The sequence below is a fragment of the Lissotriton helveticus genome, chromosome 6 (assembly GCF_964261635.1).
Source record: "Lissotriton helveticus chromosome 6, aLisHel1.1, whole genome shotgun sequence".
Classification (NCBI taxonomy): domain Eukaryota; kingdom Metazoa; phylum Chordata; class Amphibia; order Caudata; family Salamandridae; genus Lissotriton; species Lissotriton helveticus.
In genome coordinates, this window is record NC_136067.1 from 1,360,695,025 (window position 1) to 1,360,714,796 (window position 19,772).

Genomic DNA, 19,772 nt, shown 5'->3' on the forward strand with positions numbered 1-19,772 from the left:
CCATTCAAGTTCCACATCAAATTCTACATCCTCCTCCACTGATGAATGGTCCGAGACTGAGTAAAATATATCAGTGGCCTCAGTGCTCACAGAGCCCCTTGAATCAGGACCATGCTCGACGGAGAAATCAGTAACATTAGGGAGCAATAGATTGGAGCACTGCTCTGAGACAGAAGCTGGTTGGATACTGGATTGGGTACATGACTGAACTACAGTTCCCAGAATGCATTGGAGGGGGGAAATATGAGAGAAGTAGTAGTCAAATACTTCGATATTTGTTTAAGCGGAGCCCCCAGATAGCTATCAGCGTCCACCTGAACCTCATTATATAAGAGGGTATTAGTTATCGGTTGAGAATCAACTTTGCCAGTTTCAGCCTCGTAAATAAGCATTGAGTCCAAGGTTGCTTTAAGGGAATGAGACTGTTTCAGTGATTGTGATTGTGGCATCATAGTATCGGCAGCAACACTCATCCCCTTACCGGCCACATTTTTTGCTACTTCCATTTCTTTCGCAAAGTCCTGCAGCTTCTCGGCTGTACTGGCGTCATTTATTGGCACAGGGACTTTCTCTTTTGGGAGACGACGGCTAAACAAATCTGGGAGTGTCTGACCTTTCTTCGACGCTGGAACCGGAGTAGGAACAGTAGAGGGAGGAGTAGATTTCAGAGTGCCCGACATACTCCGCTTTTCGGAAATCCCGACAGAACCAGCCACGGGGTTTTTCGGCTCCGCTTCAATAGTGTTCCGTGTGGAGCTGCAGGGCTTTGATGCAGCTGCGGCTCCTTTCGCTGTCGGCTTCGGGGGCATGTCTGCTGTTGGAATGAAGCTACCGCAGCCCACCAGACTGTTACTCCGCCAAATGGGCCCTGACGAGAGCAAAGCTGAGTGAGGGCGGGAGTGAAGCGTAGCACGCCAAACACAGAGCAGTTTGGCAGAAAGTCACGCTCTCAGGGATTCAAGCGCCATATAAGTAAGAGTATGTTGTATGTTTTTAGGCACCAGCCTACTCGGCCGAGGTCACGGCCGCCATCTTTGCCACGATAACCCCAGTTAATAGTAAAGCATTTGAAGGGAATGAAAACGCCACTGTAAGGACTACACACCAGTAGCTGAGAAACTGCTGGAAAGAACACACAAAGAGTTACTGCGCTACTACGCAATTCAAAGCCATACATTGGTGTGGACTGAAGTGCTGTGAGGCAGAGATCAACCAGGTAACAGACAGCAAAAAAATGCTTAAAATCAAAGTGATATAGGCAACAGTCCTCTGCTTACCAGTTCGGAATAAACCGCGTCATCATGCCACAGAGCTGGAAGGAGTAACCCCATAGAGAGCACCTGGAGTTGTGCTTGCAGAGCCATCCATATCTGAAGCGGGTCCCCGACAAAGTGGGGCTCAGAACCAACTCCAAAGTTTTCCAAAGTGCAGAAAGCCGAGAACGGTGATTGGAATGGTGACTGTTTGCTTCCCCAATGGAGACCAAGAAAGAAGTCCTGTTTCTTAGCATTATCAAAGATGATCTAGAGGCCAGCAGGTCACAAGGACTCAGATGGTTTGCATGGACAAGATCACCAAGCTATGGTAGAGAGAACTATACTCTCCAGGTCAGTATGTTCCGCCAATCGTTAAAATGCAGCTGCCTTCTTGAAACCACCACGCTATTTGATACTGCCAAAAAGTTGAATATTGGCATCAGATAGACTGCCAGGAAAGAGTCATTTGATTTCATTGATGCGATTAAATAAGCAAATAAGAAAAGTATCAAGTACCTTAAAAATCTTGCTGGTGAAGGTCTAAAAAGTCATAAAGAAAATACTGTGAGCTGACCATTACATACAGTCCAATCAAAGCAGCCTTGAATATCAAGTTCAATCCAATGCCAAAAGTAGATTACGAAAGCTACATCTTTAGTCCAGAAACACAGAAAGCTGGTGAGACCATCAACTAATTTGTTGAGAGACTGGATACGCTCATCCCACACTAAGTTAAATGAATTTGATGAGGAAGCAACATGCCTCAGAGTGATTGACTGATGTTTATCAGATTTGTTCAGACGACGAATGCTGAGAGAAATTCTTAGTCTGAGGTAAGTTCTCATGGCTGCCAGAGTTTAGGAGCATGATGATCGATAAGCTGCTGACATGGAGGCCAGAGGTGCTGAGAATGAGTTAGTCATGAAAGTGAGAAATAAGCCAAAGCACAAGACGTACGCCATCAAAAACTAAAGTTTATACATGGGCTGCATCGACAACACTGAAAAGTCCAGGGTCATTTGTGGCTACAATGAGGCATAAGAAAATAAAAGTTGCAGCACCCATTTATGTTCTACAAGGTACTGTGCCAAGCGCCTGTTTACTCTGCTTCAGCGCAGCCTCTTATATGGGACTGATATCCGTGAACTATAACATGAATGCTGATCACGAAATAGTAAGTCAATTACCTTTTGTTTCATTGGTTTTGAAAAATCAAGACTATGAAGGTCCAATTACACTTTAATAAGGACATCAGTCCTATTGCTCAAACACACAGACAAATTGCCTTTCACTTGCCGGAAGCTGGTAAAAAGGAACTGAAATCTTTACTCAAGCACGATATCATTGAGCGGTCTACGTATCCAACTCCATGGGTTTCTCCCACAGTGATAGTACTCAAAAAGTACAGTGAAGGAGCTGTATGCATCTGTGTGGATACGCATCAAGCAAACAAGGCCATTGAAAGAGAATGACATCCAGGTCTGTACATCGCCAACATAACACAATGGAATAGGGCCAAGGTATCTCTCGACTGGATCTGATTAAAGGATATCATCAGTTGGAACTCTAAGAGAAGTGCTGGTACATTACAACCTTTTCTACATATGTTGATCTATTCTGTTACAGGAGACTAAGTTTTGGTGTCATCAGCTGCAGAGCTAGTCAAAGATGATTGTGTATCAAACAACCTGCCATGAATCCCTTCAATTACATTGAAGACCTATTGGTTTTCAGAGCTACCCAGAAGAAGCATGACAGTCAGTTGTTCACTGATGCTAGTTTAACTTTGAATGCCGAGAAATGTGAGTTCCATAAGACAAAGTTAAAAAAAACTTTGGCTAGATCTTTTCTGAGAGGGGCATGACACCCGAACCAGCTAAAGTGCAAGCACTGTCAAGTGCCAGTCCCTCACAAGATGTTTCCATGTTACGTTCATTCCTTGGCATGGCCAGCTTTTGCTCTAGATACATACAACAATTTGCTACTGTTAGTGCGCCACTAAGAGACTTGTCTAACAATAATATTTACTTTCTATGATCACATGAGTGCGAGCAAAGCTGCCAGAAAATCAAGCAAGCCATTGAGAACACTACTGAAATGGAATATTTTGATTCAAAGTTTCATACTGAGGTTGTTGTTCACGCTAGCCCTGTCGGGTTGGGCACCATCCTTCCACGGCACAGCGGACACCCAAATGCTCCAAGTATTGTGGCATATGCCAACCGAAGTTAGTCCCAAACTGAACATACCTACTCACAACCTTAGAGTTTGGCAGTGGTGTGGGCTTGTGAACTTTTTAACGTATTTTTGTATGGGAAGCCCTTCGCCCTTGTGACTGATCATCAAGCATAATTGACTATCTATGGAAATCAAAAAGCAAAAATGCTCCTTTCATTTAACTTTGGAGACTGCAATTGAAAGAGTAAAATTACACCATTGTGCATCGTCCATGGAAAGATCAGAACCCTGCCGACTACTTATCATGCGTTCCTCTACAATGCCCTGGCACCCCTCCTAAGTCTGCTTACATAAATTTCATAGTGAAATCAAACACTCCTGCTGCCATTTCGATTGAACAAATTGTCGCTGACACAAGTCAAGATAGTGACATGCTGACACTGAAACACTTTATATGCCTTGTGTGCGAATATAATGATATAAACGCATCCCTACGGTAGGGCACTCACATGTTGGTTCGTCCAAAAAAGACAGATTCCACTGTTTAGAAATGTTTTATCGATTTTGTTTATTAGTAACTTTGAATATTTATTCTTGCATATTCAATGAAAATTGATTAAATCATCATTTATCGTTTTACATGTTCAATTGATTCAATGAACTACTCCAATGCATTTCGGGCAATCATGCCCTTTGTCAAGGAGCCCTAAGGAAACGAAAATAAATAACACATATTCACAAACCTAGTCCAGTTTAACTCATGAAACATTATTCACAACGTTTTAGTAATTTAAACATATAGGTCGTGAGTGTTCTATTGTGTGATTCTGATGTGTTGAAAAAAACGGGGGGTGGAGAGCTGGTGACGAGAAAAAACATTAATAATCAAAACTCACATGTCCGAACGGATCCGGGCGGGTTGTGCGATGTAACTGAAAACAAAAAGTAGGCGGATGTTAAACTGCTAGTCATAGCGAGTAGAACACCACCTTATGCGGGTCAATAGCGAGAAAACATCTCGACTTACTTGAATGATGACGGTCTCGGGTCTAGTCACGGTCTCGGGTTTACTCGAAAACCGGAGGTTCTGCGTTCAAACACGGCGCGTCTGAGGGAGGTTTGTAAATGTTTTGCTTAACACGCCATAAAAATAGGCGTGGGAAGTTCGAAAAAAAGAAACATAAAAAACGGACTAGTGAGTAAATGGTCGACCAGGGCGGTATATGGCGGCCATGTTGAGGGTGGTTTTGTGGTTCACGACTGATGGTGGAATGTGATTAAACTAATGTGATCAAACAAAATGAAACAGCAACACAATGGGTACATAAGTTAGTTCTGTCACGAATTGTAATTACAGATAGCAACTTAATTCAATTCGATCGTTTAGTCCAAACGGTTTCTGTGATTGCATGAGATAGATCCATGCAATTTCACGCTGTAGGAGGGTTTTATTGTTGTCCCTTCCCTCCTTCTTTTCCACAATTTCCAGAACCATGAATTTTATTTGCGCCACGGTGTGTTTCTGTTCTGCAAAATGCATGGCTATGCTGGATTTTTCATTTTTGGTCCGGATGTTTGACTTGTGTTCGTTGAGACGAACTTTAATCTTTCTTTTGTCTTGCCTATATAAACCTTGCCACAAGGGCATTTTAATAGGTAAATCAGATTGTTGGAGTCGCAAGTAGCGTTGACTTTTACTTTAATTTCGTTGCCTTTCATTGGATGTTTTATTGTGTTACCTTTTATTACGTTGTTGCAACTGTTGCAATTGTAACAAGGTCTTGTGCCCTAGTGTATATTTTGTACAGTTGGTTCCTTGCATAGGATTTCCCTAAAGTTGTTGGCTCGGGTGTGTGCAAAAATGGGTGGAAGTAAAAACAAGTTATTGAAATCGGGTTCTGATGATAAGATGCGCCAATGGTTTAGTATGATTTTCCTGAATTTGCCGCTGAGTGTTGAATATTTCGAGACTACCACCATGCATGTGTCTTCTTGTTTTCTTTCAACTCCGTTAAGAGCCTTCTCCCTTGTGATATTATCAACTCTGTTGGTTGCTTCATTGATGGTGTTTTGAGGGTAACCTCTCTCTAGAAATCTGGTTTCCATTTCCGCCATTCGTTTTGCACATGTCTCTGGGTCCGAGGTAATGCGTTTGATTCTTAGCATCTGACTGAAGGGTAGATGTCTTTTTAATGAGTTTTGGTGAAAACTTGAATGATGCAAGGTATTATTTTGATCCGTTTCTTTTCTAAATAGATCAGTTTGTAGTCCTGTGTTAGTGTTTGTGATGTGAACATCCAGAAAAGTAATCATTTTGTCACTCAATTGCCACGTGAGTTGAATTCTGTTGTCTTTTTTGTTCAGTTCTTTCAAGGCTGATAACAAGCTTTCTTTTGTGTCACTCCAAATAAAAAATAAGTCGTCAATGTATCTTACATACATCTTCAAATTGTTCATCCAATTTGGATTGTCATAGATGTTGGTGGTCTCAAATTCTGCCATGTATAGATTCGCGTACGTTGGCGTAGCGCAGTTGCCCATGGCCATCCCGGACAGTTGTTGGAACCATTGATTATCGTGTACAAAGTAGCTGTGGTATAATGTGAATACCATAAGTTCCATGAGGAACACTTGCATGGGTTCCAGAATGTCGCTGTTCAAAATAATCTTTTCAATTGCTTCAATTCCTCCTTCATGTGGGATCGATGTATACAAACTCTTAACGTAAGCAGTGCATAAAATTAAATTCTCGCCTTCTGTGATGGTGATTTCAGATAATTTTTTAAGGAATTCAGTAGTGTCCTATTTTAATGGCGTGTTAAGCAAAACATTTACAAACCTCCCTCAGACGCGCCTCGTTTGAACGCAGAACCTCCGGTTTTCGAGTAAACCCGAGACCGTGACTAGACCCGAGACCGTCATCATTCAAGTAAGTCGAGATGTTTTCTCGCTATTGACCCGCATAAGGTGGTGCTCTACTCGCTATGACTAGCAGTTTAACATCCGCCTACTTTTTGTTTTCAGTTACATCGCACAACCCGCCCGGATCCGTTCGGACATGTGAGTTTTGATTATTAATGTTTTTTCTCGTCACCAGATCTCCACCCCCCGTTTTTTTCAACACATCAGAATCACACAATAGAACACTCACGACCTATATGTTTAAATTACTAAAACGTTGTGAATAATGTTTCATGAGTTAAACTGGACTATGTTTGTGAATATGTGTTATTTATTTTCGTTTCCTTAGGGCTCCTTGACAAAGGGCATGATTGCCCGAAATGCATTTGAGTAGTTCATTGAATCAATTGAACATGTAAAACGATAAATGATGATTTAATCCATTTTCATTGAATATGCAAGAATAAATATTCAAAGTTACTAATAAACAAATCGATAAAACAACATTTCTAAACAGTGGAATCTGTCTTTTTTGGACGAACCAACATGTGAGTGCCCTACCGTAGGGATGCGTTTATATCCTTATATTCGCACACAAGGCATATTTCAAACAGCGTGAATGGTCGGTCACGCCACCTACTGGAGCACCCAACCCTAAACTAAATCACTCAATCAACCAAGCACAACACCAAGCCTTCAAGTTCAACCAAAACGCTGTGCACCGTGCCTATTGTCTCAGGAAAACTGAAAGACTTTATGACACATCAGTCTTAGTACCAGCACCCTCAACCTCTTATCAGTGACAGTGAATATCAAAAGTTTCCGAATGTCAAAAATGAACTGCCCATTACTCAGGAAGGGTTTATTCTGCGAATGTCAAGAATAGTCATTCCGGAGAGTCTGCAACAGACAATTCTAATGGCCCATGAAGGACATCATGGCATTGTTGCCACCAAACGAGCTCTCCGAGATAGTCTAGTTTCCACATCTCGATAAGAGGGTTGAAAAAGAATTAAAGGCCTGTCATCTATGCAACCGCCCGTCATCGAAAACCACTCAACACCCGTTAAGAATATCAGATGTGCCATGGCATGCATGCATGGGAAAGAATTGCAGTGGACTTCTTTGGTCCTCTTAATGGACATCACCTAATGGTAATCATTGATGAGTATGCCTGTTTTCCATTGATTGAAGAGCTCTCATTTATCACTCAAGAATGTGTCATTGAGAGATTAGACGGCATCTTTGCGACTTGGGGTGTTCCTGCAATTTGAAAGTCTGACAACAGTCCCCCTTTCAAATGTAGAGAATTCAAAGACTTTCTCAGTCATCTCAATGTGAAGCATCCGAAGAGCACCCCCTCTGTGGCCGTAGGCCAATAGTCTTGTCAAACGTTTTAATAGTACTCGAAGGAAAGGTGTCCAGCGTACTGTACTAGAAAAGCTCAACCTTAAAACTGTTCCATATCTACTCTTCTGACTTACTGCTTGACCCGTCACTCAACAACAGGTGGAATCCCTGATTTTCGGGAGAGCCATGAAGACCAAGTTACCTCAATGGACCAACAGAAGAGCAAATACCAAGGAAGAAACACGCATGAAAGACTTGTCATAAGTGGAAAATTAAAGCCTACATAGATAAACGTCAACATTTATGAGATGTCACCTTCAAGGAAGGAGATCAAGTTCTTGTTTGTCAGCATAGAAAATGAAAGTCTAATGCTCCTTTTGATGCTGAACCATTTCATGTTGTGACCAGCAAAGGACATATGGTGACTGCCCAATGTCCCGGGAATTCAATTGCAGAGATTCCACGCATTTCATTCTATGTACTTCTGTCAGGAGACGAGACTTGAATGATATGGGGCTGCAGCTGCGTGGTTGATGGGCCTGCCTGGGAATGACTTCGAATGGAGATTAACTCCTGGGACTTTCTGATGATCGCAGTTAAGATGCATTGTTATGGTTGTAGTGCAAGACTGTATAACCTGATACAAATAGTCATGAATGTAATGTGTCCTTTTTTCATTTCATATTATAATAAAAATATTTGCCCGAAAAAAAATAATAATAATTCCACGCATTTCAGATGTGGCTCATCACTCGTCAGGCACTGATGTCTTTTCAGGCCCAGTGTCTGCAATGACAAGTGAAGAACCCAGGGCCGGACTGGGAACCAAAACCGGCCCCGGCAAAGTGCTCGACCGGCTCCCCCTCCCCCCTCCCCCCTCAGGGGGGTTGGGGGTGCTGCCGAGCTCTTCGCCGGGGACGGTTTTCAGCCGATTTTGTTGCAGGGCCAATTTTGCAGCTATGCTGCATAAATGGCCCTGTAACAAAAACGGCCCCCAGTTGCCCAAAACCGGCCCCCACCCTTGCGGCGCACCGGGGGATTGCCCGGTGCCCGCAACGGCCAGTCCGGCCCTGGAAGAACCCCTGACTGCTGCTGTCTCTCCATCACCAATGCCAGTCATGGACATTTCTACTGCTGGTCTCCAGTTTCTGCAGACACGGTCTGGAAATGTGATCCAAGTACCATGAAGACTCAATGAAAAGCTCTAAATGTATATATTTGTAAAAAAATAATGATATTTGTATTTAACTAAGGGCAGATGTAGTGTCGTGTGATATTGTAATGACAGAACCTTTGTGACTCCTGATGGACTCCGTATAACTGTGACGTAAGCATTAGAGCGTAGTAAATTGAATGCTGGTTTAGAATGTTGATTTTGTAGTTACACGTAGAAGAATAAATATGTTATACTAAGCTTGTTTTGTGGCATAGTCTCTGGCGAGAACCCAGCCTGGGAAGAACGCTACATGGGATGTAGTCAACTGACCGCATCCCAAACCTTGAACCTCCCCACCCCAGCTATTGCTAGTCTCATGGTCTCCCCAAAGGCTACTCCCAGGAAGGGGGTGGGGATGGCATGGGAGTGATTGAGGTTCCTCATAGACACAAGAAAGTGTAGAACTCAGGAACTGCTCGGGATCTCAGATTTGTCCTCCTCTGGCCACTGCTTGGGCTCTATGCGAACCTAACTCAGCCCAAATCACTTATGCAGGATGCTGACACTGTCCTCATCAAGACTTCCATGGTGCCAGATGTTCATCACCTCGGTGTCAATCTGGCCGGCCACTGCAGGGCATCACAATCACCTCAATCTGTCTCGGGCCTCATGGCTGCCATTTCTTCCTTCATCTCATGGGGTGGTAAGGATATGGGCACTTGCAAAGCCAGTGGAGCACAGGTTGCTCCTGAGATCAGTGTCTTTTTTTTGACTGCTCGTTGCTCTCCTGCCTGCCCTGGACATAGCTATAAACCATAGACACCCCACACCACCACAGTCCGCATCTGCTACTACTCATGACTGCCATTTCCTCTTTTGTTCTGCGAGGCAGTCAGGGTCTGGGGTGTGCACCAGGGTCCACCGCTTCCGATGGGCTACCACATCCGTTGACTGTTATAAGGCCAACTAAATTCTGCACTTTTGGAACCTGGATTGTGTCCCAGCAACAGGATGCCTTCAGGATTGCGCAGGGTGCTCAGAGTATCATGCCATTGCTAGTATTTGGCTATTTTGCTGCAGGTGCCTCAACACCCCCAACCCCCTGCACCCTGTGGGGGATTTGCAGTAGACAGCGCTTGCACTCTAGCTGGTTCAGGTTTAAAGCCCTCATCAGAAGACATTGAGAAAAGAATTTTAAACTTCTTGTGGAATTCACATTTCCCTGCATTAAGAGTTAAGACTACATCGTTCAGCAAAAACATACTTGCATAAGGGATTTGTCCTGCTCGTTCTGAGTGGCTCTGTATACCAATATGTCATTACTGTACCAGATCAATATGCGTAGAAGAGGTTGTAATGTACCTGGATTTTTCTTCAAGTTCCAATTGGTGATATCTTTTATTTAAGTTGAGAGAAGAACTTAGCACCATTCAATTGAGTTATCATATCAGCAAAGTGCAGACCAGGATGTCTCTCTCGTTCAAGTGCCTTGTTGGCCTGACTCATGTCAACGCATATGCTTACAGCTACTTCCCTGTCTCTTTTAGGCACTACTGCAATGGAAGAAATCTTTAGTGTTGGACCAGTGGAGCATTCAATAATGTCATGTTTGAGAAAGAAATTAGGTTCCTTTTCAACAGCTTCTTGCAAGTGAAACACAATTTTTCTGTGTGTTTCAACAACAGGGCGAACATCCTCTTTTTATATGTAACTTTACTTTAATTGGTTTGAGTGTTCCTAACCCATGAAATAATGAAGGAAATTGACTTACAATTTCATTATGAGCATTCATATTGTATTTCACTGATATCAGTCCCATATCAGCAGCAGTCTTGAAACTCAGCAAACAGGCACTTGAAGCTGTTCCTTGAATTACATGAATAGGTGCTTGTAACACAGTTTTCTTGTCTTTTATCATGGCTACAAAGTAATCTTGACTCTTTAAGGGCGGTGAAGCAGCCCATGTGAATATTTTAGCTTTTGACTTCGTAAGTTGTGGTAATGGAGACCATTCTTGATACTTCTCCTCAGGCATATTATTTATTGACTGCCACTGTCAATTATGTATGATATTGAATGCCCGTTTATCTTTAGAGTGATCTTCGTACAATGTTCGCATGCTTTTGGTGCTTTTCATGTCGATATTTCTTCACTTTGGATTTTTTCACATTTCATTAGTCGCACATATGCATGCCTTTTTGAAGTGTACATCGGTATTGCAAAATTGTCATGGTCGCTTTCACTGGAAACTGATGCTGAGGAACTCTTTGATTTTGACGACAATCAATTTAGTTTGCTGTCACGCGATCTCAGTTGGTGTGACCACATGGCCTTCTGGGGGCTGGTCGAGCCTCGCTGAGTTACCGTTCGGTCGGCCATTTTGTCTTCACGCTGTGACGCACTTACTTCTCTCTTTGCCTTGCAAGTCATCACGAAACTGTTCGCTTTACCACAGCCAATGCATATCTGTCCAAGTGCGGGACTTTTACTTTTGTGTGGAAATGACAGTCCACATTTGTAACATGCTTTCTTTTTCTGTAGAGACATCACCTTGTGTCCCTCAGCCTTGTACCGTGGCTTACTTTTCATGCTCATGCCTGATGCGATATGGGCACGTCAGGCCTCCATATCATTTGCTTTACGATCAGCACACACTTCAGCACCAGCAGCCTTGAGGACTTGTCCCAAGCACCTAGCTTCCTTCAGCATTCATCGGCAAAAGAAACCTGACCAATATCCATCGATCACTCTGAGGGGAGTAGCTTCCTCATCATTAAATTAATTGAATTTACAGTGCTTCACCAGAACATCCAGTCTCAACAAACTCAGCCAAGGTAGTATTTCTTCTGAATTTTCCATAGGTCGAGTGTTATGCTGAGAGGTTCTGAAGGTGCCACATTCAAACCTTGTGCCAGTGAGTGAGAGAAATCCCTGCCCTACTCTCCAAACTGGTCCTGCTCCGTTCTTGCCCTGAGTTTGGCCCCAAGCTGTCTAGGGTGATGAAGGCATAAGTAAGCCTGGTGTATGGTTCCTTTGTGTGTTGCAAGCAGGGTCCTTTGAGTGTAATCTGGGCAGGGTACCGCTCCTCCCCAGCCATCCTGTCAGGAAGACCCACTCTCTTCACAAATAGGCACCATTTGTCACCATGTCTGAAAGGAATGCACAGCTCGCAACAGTAGAGCCATTCACAGTTATGTGACCCAGGACACTAGCAGAAAGGCACATATGGTTTGGGGGGGGGAAAAGTCAATTTTCTAAAAGTGGCATTTTCAGAACAGTAATTTGAAGTTTAACTTTAAGATCAAAGGGGATTTTGAATTACAATTTAAATGAGTGGAAGAAACCTTTCTTTATCTGTTCTCAATCTGAAGTTTTCACTAAAGTGCAATGGGGAACCCAGTGTTAATCTATGGGAGAGATGGCCTTTCCAATGTGAAAAACGACGTTAGGTGTCCAGGGCCGGACTGGCCATAGCGGGCACAAGGCAATCCCGCTGGGGGCTGGTTTTGGGCCCCTGGGGTCCATTTTTTGGCGGGACACCACCAACCCCCCCCCCCCCCCATATCCCCTCCCCTCCCCCCCCCCCTCCCCCCGAGTGGGGAGTGGGGGCCGGCCGAGCACTTTGCCAGTTGTGGTTCCCAGTCCGGCCCTATAGGTGTCCTTCACTGTCTGGATATGTAAAACACCACCTGCCCTAAAGGCCTTTAGGGCCGACCTTGGGGGTGACTCATAAGTAAGCCTCCTTGTCTTCCTTTCTTACTGAATTTTACAGATAAATACAGAAAAACATGTATTATACCGTTTGCATTTATTTTTAAATGTGGATACTAACAGAAATTGAACTTTTTTTTTTTTTTGTTTGAGAGAGATTTTAAATGCAGTCATTCATGACTGTCTGGTCAAAAGCTGTGAAGATTGACAGGTAAGGGGTTAAAAAATATAAAGGAAACTTAGTGATGAGGCCTAAACAGCAGTAGATCTGCAAAACCTTGAAACGAAAATTTTCATATATTTGAATTGATTTATTATCTGTGAGTTTTCATATAATAAAAACCGATCCAGCATTCAACCATGAATGCGCATTAATTGGTTACATATATGTGGCAATATACTAATTTCAACTTCATTTTTACACAAAATAAATATTAATAAATACAGTTTAAATTAGCAAAAATGAAATATGGATAAATACAGACTGAAATATCAATAAATAAATACCATAAAATTAGGAGTCCTACTTATAAGTATTAAAAAGGACGATTTAGGCCTGGCAAAAGGTTTATATTGCCAGGTTGATTTAAATGGTGGTTTGAAACTGCACTACAGGCGGCAGTAGAAGGCCTGAGACATGTGCAGTGCTACTTTAGTTGGTGGGACATTGAGTGTTGCATGCAAAATGAACAATTGATGGACAGAATACAGAACAATGTCATACATTCACCTCAGTACAGAGATCTGGGCCTAAATCCATCGTTTTTTTGCTCCCCATGCCATTCCAGTTTGGACCCAGCCATATGCAAATAAGTCTTGACCCTGCGCCCAATGGGAACAGTCCAGCCCGAACTACCAGGCCAGGTTCTCCCTGGACTGGAAACAAGCATCCTAGGAACAGTTTCGGACTTCCAGCCCTCATCAGCCAGGATAGCTTGACTCCAGTGGCATGGAGAGCATGGGATCCACGTCTGGTCATACCCGTGCCACTCGTGGTGACATGCAAAAAGAACAATTGATGGACAGAATGCAGAACATTTGGTGATGCAGTCCACTAGTAGCATTTAATTTACAGGCCTTGGGTACATGTAATATTATGTACCAGGGTCTTACAAGTTAATTAAATAACCCAATCGGATGTATACCAATTTTACCATATTTAAGGTAGAGAAGACAAGTACTTTACCACTGGTTAGCAGGAGTAAGGTGCACAGAGTCCTAAAAGTCAACAAAAACTGGTTCAGCAAGGGAAGGCAAAAATGTAGAGTGCCCATGTAGGGGGAGGCAGGTCCAATAGTACAGTTAATGAACTAGAAATGTGTATGTAGAGTCTGTGAGTTGGTTATGGTGAACAAAGGATGAGTGGAAACAGAAGAATTTTCCAATAGTTTCTTTCTTTTACCTTGATGATGGAATCTGAACATATAATTAATAAAAGTTCTATCCAAGGGATGTCCTGGTGTTTCCAGTGTATGATCGGAAGGGATGGTTCAAGGCTATATTTTCAAAATACCCACATAAAATACATCAACATGTAATGAAAATAAAATGATCCAATTTATATAGTAATTCTCCTAAAAATGTGGCATGGGGTGAGCTTACTGGATCCGTGTTGAACAGTCCTATCCTATGCAGATGTGGTTTGCAAATGATCAGTTTGTTTGCAGTTTGGGCAGAGATTGTTACATTTGAATGAGCGGTGTTGGATATTTATCCTGTGTTGCTGTAGTTCCATGGTTCATTTACTACTTTTCTGAGTCTGTTACTTGTCTTCTAGGCTCTGTGAGCTGCTTGAGACCCCAAGCAACAAGCCTTCCATTACGAAGTATGCCTCCATGAAGCACTGGACTGTAGCACTGAAGCAGAAATTGAGTGCCTTGCTGTCTACCCCAGTAATCCCCCAGGTGCAGTGGACATCTCTGGAGTCGGAGTTGAAGAAGTTCCACAGCCAAATGTACTGCTCGTCTAAGAGGTTCCCATTAAACCATGCGGTTGGTATTCTACTACGTTCCCCTATGATGATGCTAACGCATCATTAGTTATACTTACCTTCAGGGGTGTAACTATGAATAGTGCAGTCAGTACAGTGGCACCGGGGCCCTGTGCACCTCATCATGGCTGTATTTCAGTATCTCGCGGATGGGTGTGGAAAGAGATAATAAAAATTGCTTGCATCAGAGTCCATGGCACCACTGCTGTGCTTCTGCATGCACTCCATTATGTTTCACAGCAATGGCTCAAAAGAACACCTTTTATGCATTGTGTAGGACACAGGACAACAATTGTTAGCAGACTGCTTGAGGAAGATGCCACTGTCCATGTCAAAGTCCCAGTTGTCAATGTCTGCTTCCTGCATGACCCATTTCACCCATCTAGCAATGGTGGGAGATGAGACCACCTTATGGGTTTTCTCAATGGAAATGAGCAGTTGTCGTTCCCCCGGGGGGGACGAATATCCTTTGTCATGTATTTATATATGTTAATTGCATGCACCACAAAACTTTGGGGCATCTGGAAATCTGGGCTACGAAACCACATGAGAATTGCACAACTGTTTTCCTCGAAATATGAAAGTATCACCATCTGGGGTAAATACTGTAGCTGTTACGTTTAGGGCTCTGACATCTGAAACCTTCCTGCAAGAAATGAGGCATAACAAGGTAGCCAGTTTTGCCAACATTTGATTACGTGACAGATACTTATTAGAAGGCCATGAGACGAACAAATGCACTACCATATAGACATCCCACAACATGAAGCATCTAGGTTCAAGAGGAATAGACAACAAAATTCTCCGAATGGAGTTTACTCACCAATGATGTTCCCTCACAGTGTTATCACCAATCTCATCATAGCCTGCAAAGATCGGAAGGTACTGATGGACCTATAAGCTGTTCCTTCTGAAGCCAAGGAGACAAGAAAATAAAACAATTGGACAATTTGGGTCACCACTGGATCCAGATGTTGACGGCACCAACCCAACCATCTAGTCCAAGACGATCGCTACAGTTTGAAAGTGCTATCCACCCATGCCTTGCAGAAGAAGTCCATACAGCACTTGATTGTGATGGTTGCCTAGGGGATCGTTGAGGAGTGTCGGAAATTGGGGTAGACTAATCGGAGAATCCCAAGAAATCAGAACTGGAAACTATATTTGATATCTCCATATCTGGAAAATTGCCACCACGTCCACTTGCTGCCGTCGGACCGGAGTGGATAGTCTCATTATCATGCCTAACTGGGTAAAATAGATTCCGAAGAAGGGTTGAATTAAATGGTAGCGAAATAATAAAATTTGGGGCATATTCGGGAATCGCCATAACTTGGGGCAAATCTCCAGTTATGCCGCTCACCAGGTGCACAACCCCCTTCCCAATGGACTACCCACTACAGTGGTGTGAGGACAACGTTTGGTATCTTGGCATTAACATAATGAAAGACAGAGAGGAGCTCATGAGAGCGAATTACAGAACAGTCCTTAATAAAGTAGAAGAATCGATCACCAGATGGATAGCCCTGCCGCTTTCCCTCGCGGGCCGAGTGGCCTTAATGAAAATGGTGGTCATGCCAAAAATGTTATACCTGTTCACAAATATCCCTTTCTCCCCTGGCCACCCATTCTTCAATAGGCTCAAGAGTCAGCTCATTCGCTTGGAATGGGGTGGAAAACGGCCTCTGATTAGGTGGAGTACCCTTATACTGCCGTTTGCTCAGGGCGGGGTTGAAGCGCCTGATCCTGAACTTTACTATTTACGCACTCAGGCATACTATGCAGCGTACTGGTTTGAGCCTCCGCCCTTCATAACGCATTTAGTGGTGGAGCAAGGATTTATGGCGCCTGTCCCCCTCACAGGGTTCCTGGGAGCTGATGAAAAAAAAGCCGGAGGACTGAAGTCAATAGTAACCTGCACTAATAATGCGTGGAGAGCTCTCGCTAAACGTTCCCAAATTCCCATGCAATACTCCCCATTGCTCCCCCTCCGGGATCAGTAAAACCTGCCATTCACACAGGAAGGCATCTGCAAGCGTATGCTCCTAAACTTCGGCGTTAATACCTGGGGAGATATGTACACCCTAGGGCAAATCAAAAACATAGATTTTTTCAGAGAGACCGCCTCCCCACCACAGTGGAGAGATTTCTATACATACACCTAAGACAAGACGTTAGTGCTGTCACCCCTGCGTTTCCTGTGGAACACCCCACACTGCTTCCGTTACACCAGTTGCTGTTAGCAGGGGCACCCCACGCTGTGTCCTGAATTTACGGAGCTACCATAGGGGCGGGGGCACACACCACACTGAAAGCACAACAGGTTTGGGAAGCAGAACTAGGTCATCAGCTTACTGACAAAGCCTGGACATATTGTTGTTGACAAATGGAACGCATTACCGCAAACAGCAGATTTAGGATAATACACTTTAAATTTCTCCACAGAATGCACTATACCCCTGTAAAGATGCACAAACTCCAACTACGCGATAACGACAAATGTCACCGCTGTAAACAGGAAGGAGTGGGGTTTTTGCATGGGAATGTAGGTCAATAGCTCGCTACTATGCTGAAGTGGAAGTGGCCCTGAGAGACGTGGTTGGAGGACAGTTAGACCTAACACCCGAAATAGGTCTCCTGGGATACCTGCCGGGGTATAGAGGCCGCACTAAGCGCTTACTAGCTGTGGGCCTACTCATCGCAAAGCGAAAAATCGTATGTAGATGGGGAAGGGGCAGGGTGCCCAAATTTAAGGAATGGCTGACACTTAACTTACTGTCAGGAGCAATATATATGCTGAGCTGCTTCCACCACAATCAAGACCATGTAACGTTTGGGAACCCCTCACAAATGACTTACTGCGGGCGACTGTTAGCGACGCAAAAGAGAGCATACCACCTACATAGGCTGGCCGGCTCGCGGCGGCCGATGGATCACCTGCTAACAGAATCGATCACCATCATACTTACTGTGAGAAACTGTGTACCTTTGCTGCTTAACCAACCTATTATGTAATGTGTCCAACCTATCCATGGCCGCTTATTGCAATGTAATGCTGTAACTTTACAACGTATAAGTAACGTCTACCATATATTGTGTGTGATACGTTTCCTTTTTATTGTAATCAAAATACCAATAAATAAAAATATATATTTTTTAAACTGGGTAAAAGCGTACCCTGTTCCTTCCCTCAGTCTTGTAGAAACACATCCGTTGCCACGATTGGGTTCCAGCCGCCAGCTGAAGTATCTGGCCACTTGATGATCCAGATGGGAGGCGAACAGATCCACTGTAAAAGGACCCCACAGTCTCCAAAGTTCCCTTAACAAACAGGGATCCAGTTTCCATAGGCTTGCGCCACGCAAATGGTGGGATTGCCAGTCCACACCCTGATTAGTCTGACCTGGGAGATGCTCTGCTGTCACAGAAATATGATTCTCTGGGCAGTGCTGCCGAAAGGTTTGGACTAAGTCCAAAAGAGTTCTGGATCTTGTTCCTCCAAGGTGATTAATAAATACAGGCCGCTGCCACCTTGTCCATTTTCAGAACGACACCGCAGCAGATCCTGCCCTTCATCCAACATTTTACCACAAATAACCCCACCTTCAGATCCAGGCAGTTAATGTGGAGCATCTTCTCAGCGAAAGACCATTTTCCTTTGGTAGAGGACTCCCCACAACGTGTTTCCCATCCTATTTTGGCTTCGGATTCGATTACCAGTTTGTGCCGGGATCCGAAGAGGACTCTGCAGTTCCAGGCTTCCATATGTGTTACTCACCATCGCAGTTGTTCTCTGGCTTCCTCTGACAGAGGAACCTGTTGTGCATAGGTGAGACCGCGTCTTAGATGGTAGGCCTTCAGATGCTGGGAGGCCCGGTAGTGCAGGGCGCCCAGGAAGATGACCTGGGTGGAGGATGATTGGAGACTAGACAATTCGGGCGATGGGCCAGAGGAATGTGGAGGATTTGTCTACTGTCCTTCTGAGCTCATGTTTTATTTTTGCTAGTTTCCGAGAGGAAAGACTGAGGGTTACGTTGACTGCATCCACCATGAAACTCAGGAAGGCTATAGATTGGATTGGTGAGATTACCAATTTGTGCTCATTGATGACAAATCTTTGGGATTTCAGTAGATCGACGGTCGTGCAGGTGTTCCGTCAGTTTTATCGGACACTGACCCATAAGGAGGAAATCGTTCAGATAAACAATGAGACGGATACCTCTGGCCTGAAGATGTCCTACCAAGGACTTCAAGATTTTTGTGAAGCACCATGGTGCTGACGAGAGACGAAAGGGAAGTGTCATGATATTGAATGTCTGAAGAACCACTGGAATTTGAGAGAACTACAATGAGTGGGGTAGATGGGGACCCTGAGATGAGCATCTTTTAGGTCCAGAAGTACCGTCCATTCGTTCCGCTGCAAGAGATCCCGGTGGAGACTGATTCCCTCCATCTTGAGGTGGCCGAAAACAGCCACTCGTTGAAATACCTCCAAATTGATCATGATCCACTGACCCCCATCTCTCTTATCCACCAGGAAGCGGTTGCTAAGGAAATCTGAGGGATGAAGCAGAGTCAGAACAATCTCACCTTCTGCCAGAAGGTTCCCCACTTCCAAGTCCACTAGAGTGGCCTGGGAAACAGAGAAGACAAGAGTGTGTGGTCTCGAGGGTTGATGAGGGGAACCATAGAACTCTGTATGGAAACCTTGAATAGATTGAAGAACCCAAGCGTAAGTGCCTTCCTTTGGTGAACAAACTCTGTCTGCCCACTAATTTTACTTGTTGTAGGGTATGCACGCTCACCTTGGGAGGGGACATGGTTGCCTCTTCCTCTTGATGCTCCTCTGAACCCCCAATAGCGGGAATGGCTTCTTGTGAATAGAAGGAACAGAATCGGGATAAGTCCTGCCACTATCCCCGACATAATGTATCTTGGGCGGAGGCTTGAAAGGTAGTACATACTCCTTTTCAGGCACCAGGCCCTTCCCCCTCAGGGTTGGACTCCTTCTCGGCCTAAAGACTATAGGAAGACGGCTGACCAGACTTCCTGTTCTTTCTCTTGTTCTTATGGGCCTGGACCATTCTTCCAGACTCCAGGCTTCCTTGACTTCCATGTAAGGATGCTTGCTTGTGCTCTTGTCACACACCCACTCACTCAAAGAGGCCGAGCATTGCTACATTAGCCCTCCTTTCCACGTGTTCCCAGGCAGAAATATCCAGGTAATTTC

General features: G+C 44.1%; 1 protein-coding gene across 4 annotated transcripts in view; it reads left to right on the forward strand.

Annotated features, from left to right (window-relative positions):
• LOC144761737 (HAUS augmin-like complex subunit 3) overlaps positions 1 to 19,772 on the forward strand; it is a 185,909-nt gene that overhangs the window by 157,492 nt on the left and 8,645 nt on the right. For all 4 annotated transcript variants that reach the window (XM_078646988.1, XM_078646989.1, XM_078646987.1 and 1 more), the window contains one exon: positions 14,330 to 14,543. In XM_078646988.1, coding sequence (XP_078503114.1) covers positions 14,330 to 14,543 — 214 coding nt within the window. The remainder of the gene's footprint in view (positions 1 to 14,329; positions 14,544 to 19,772) is intronic.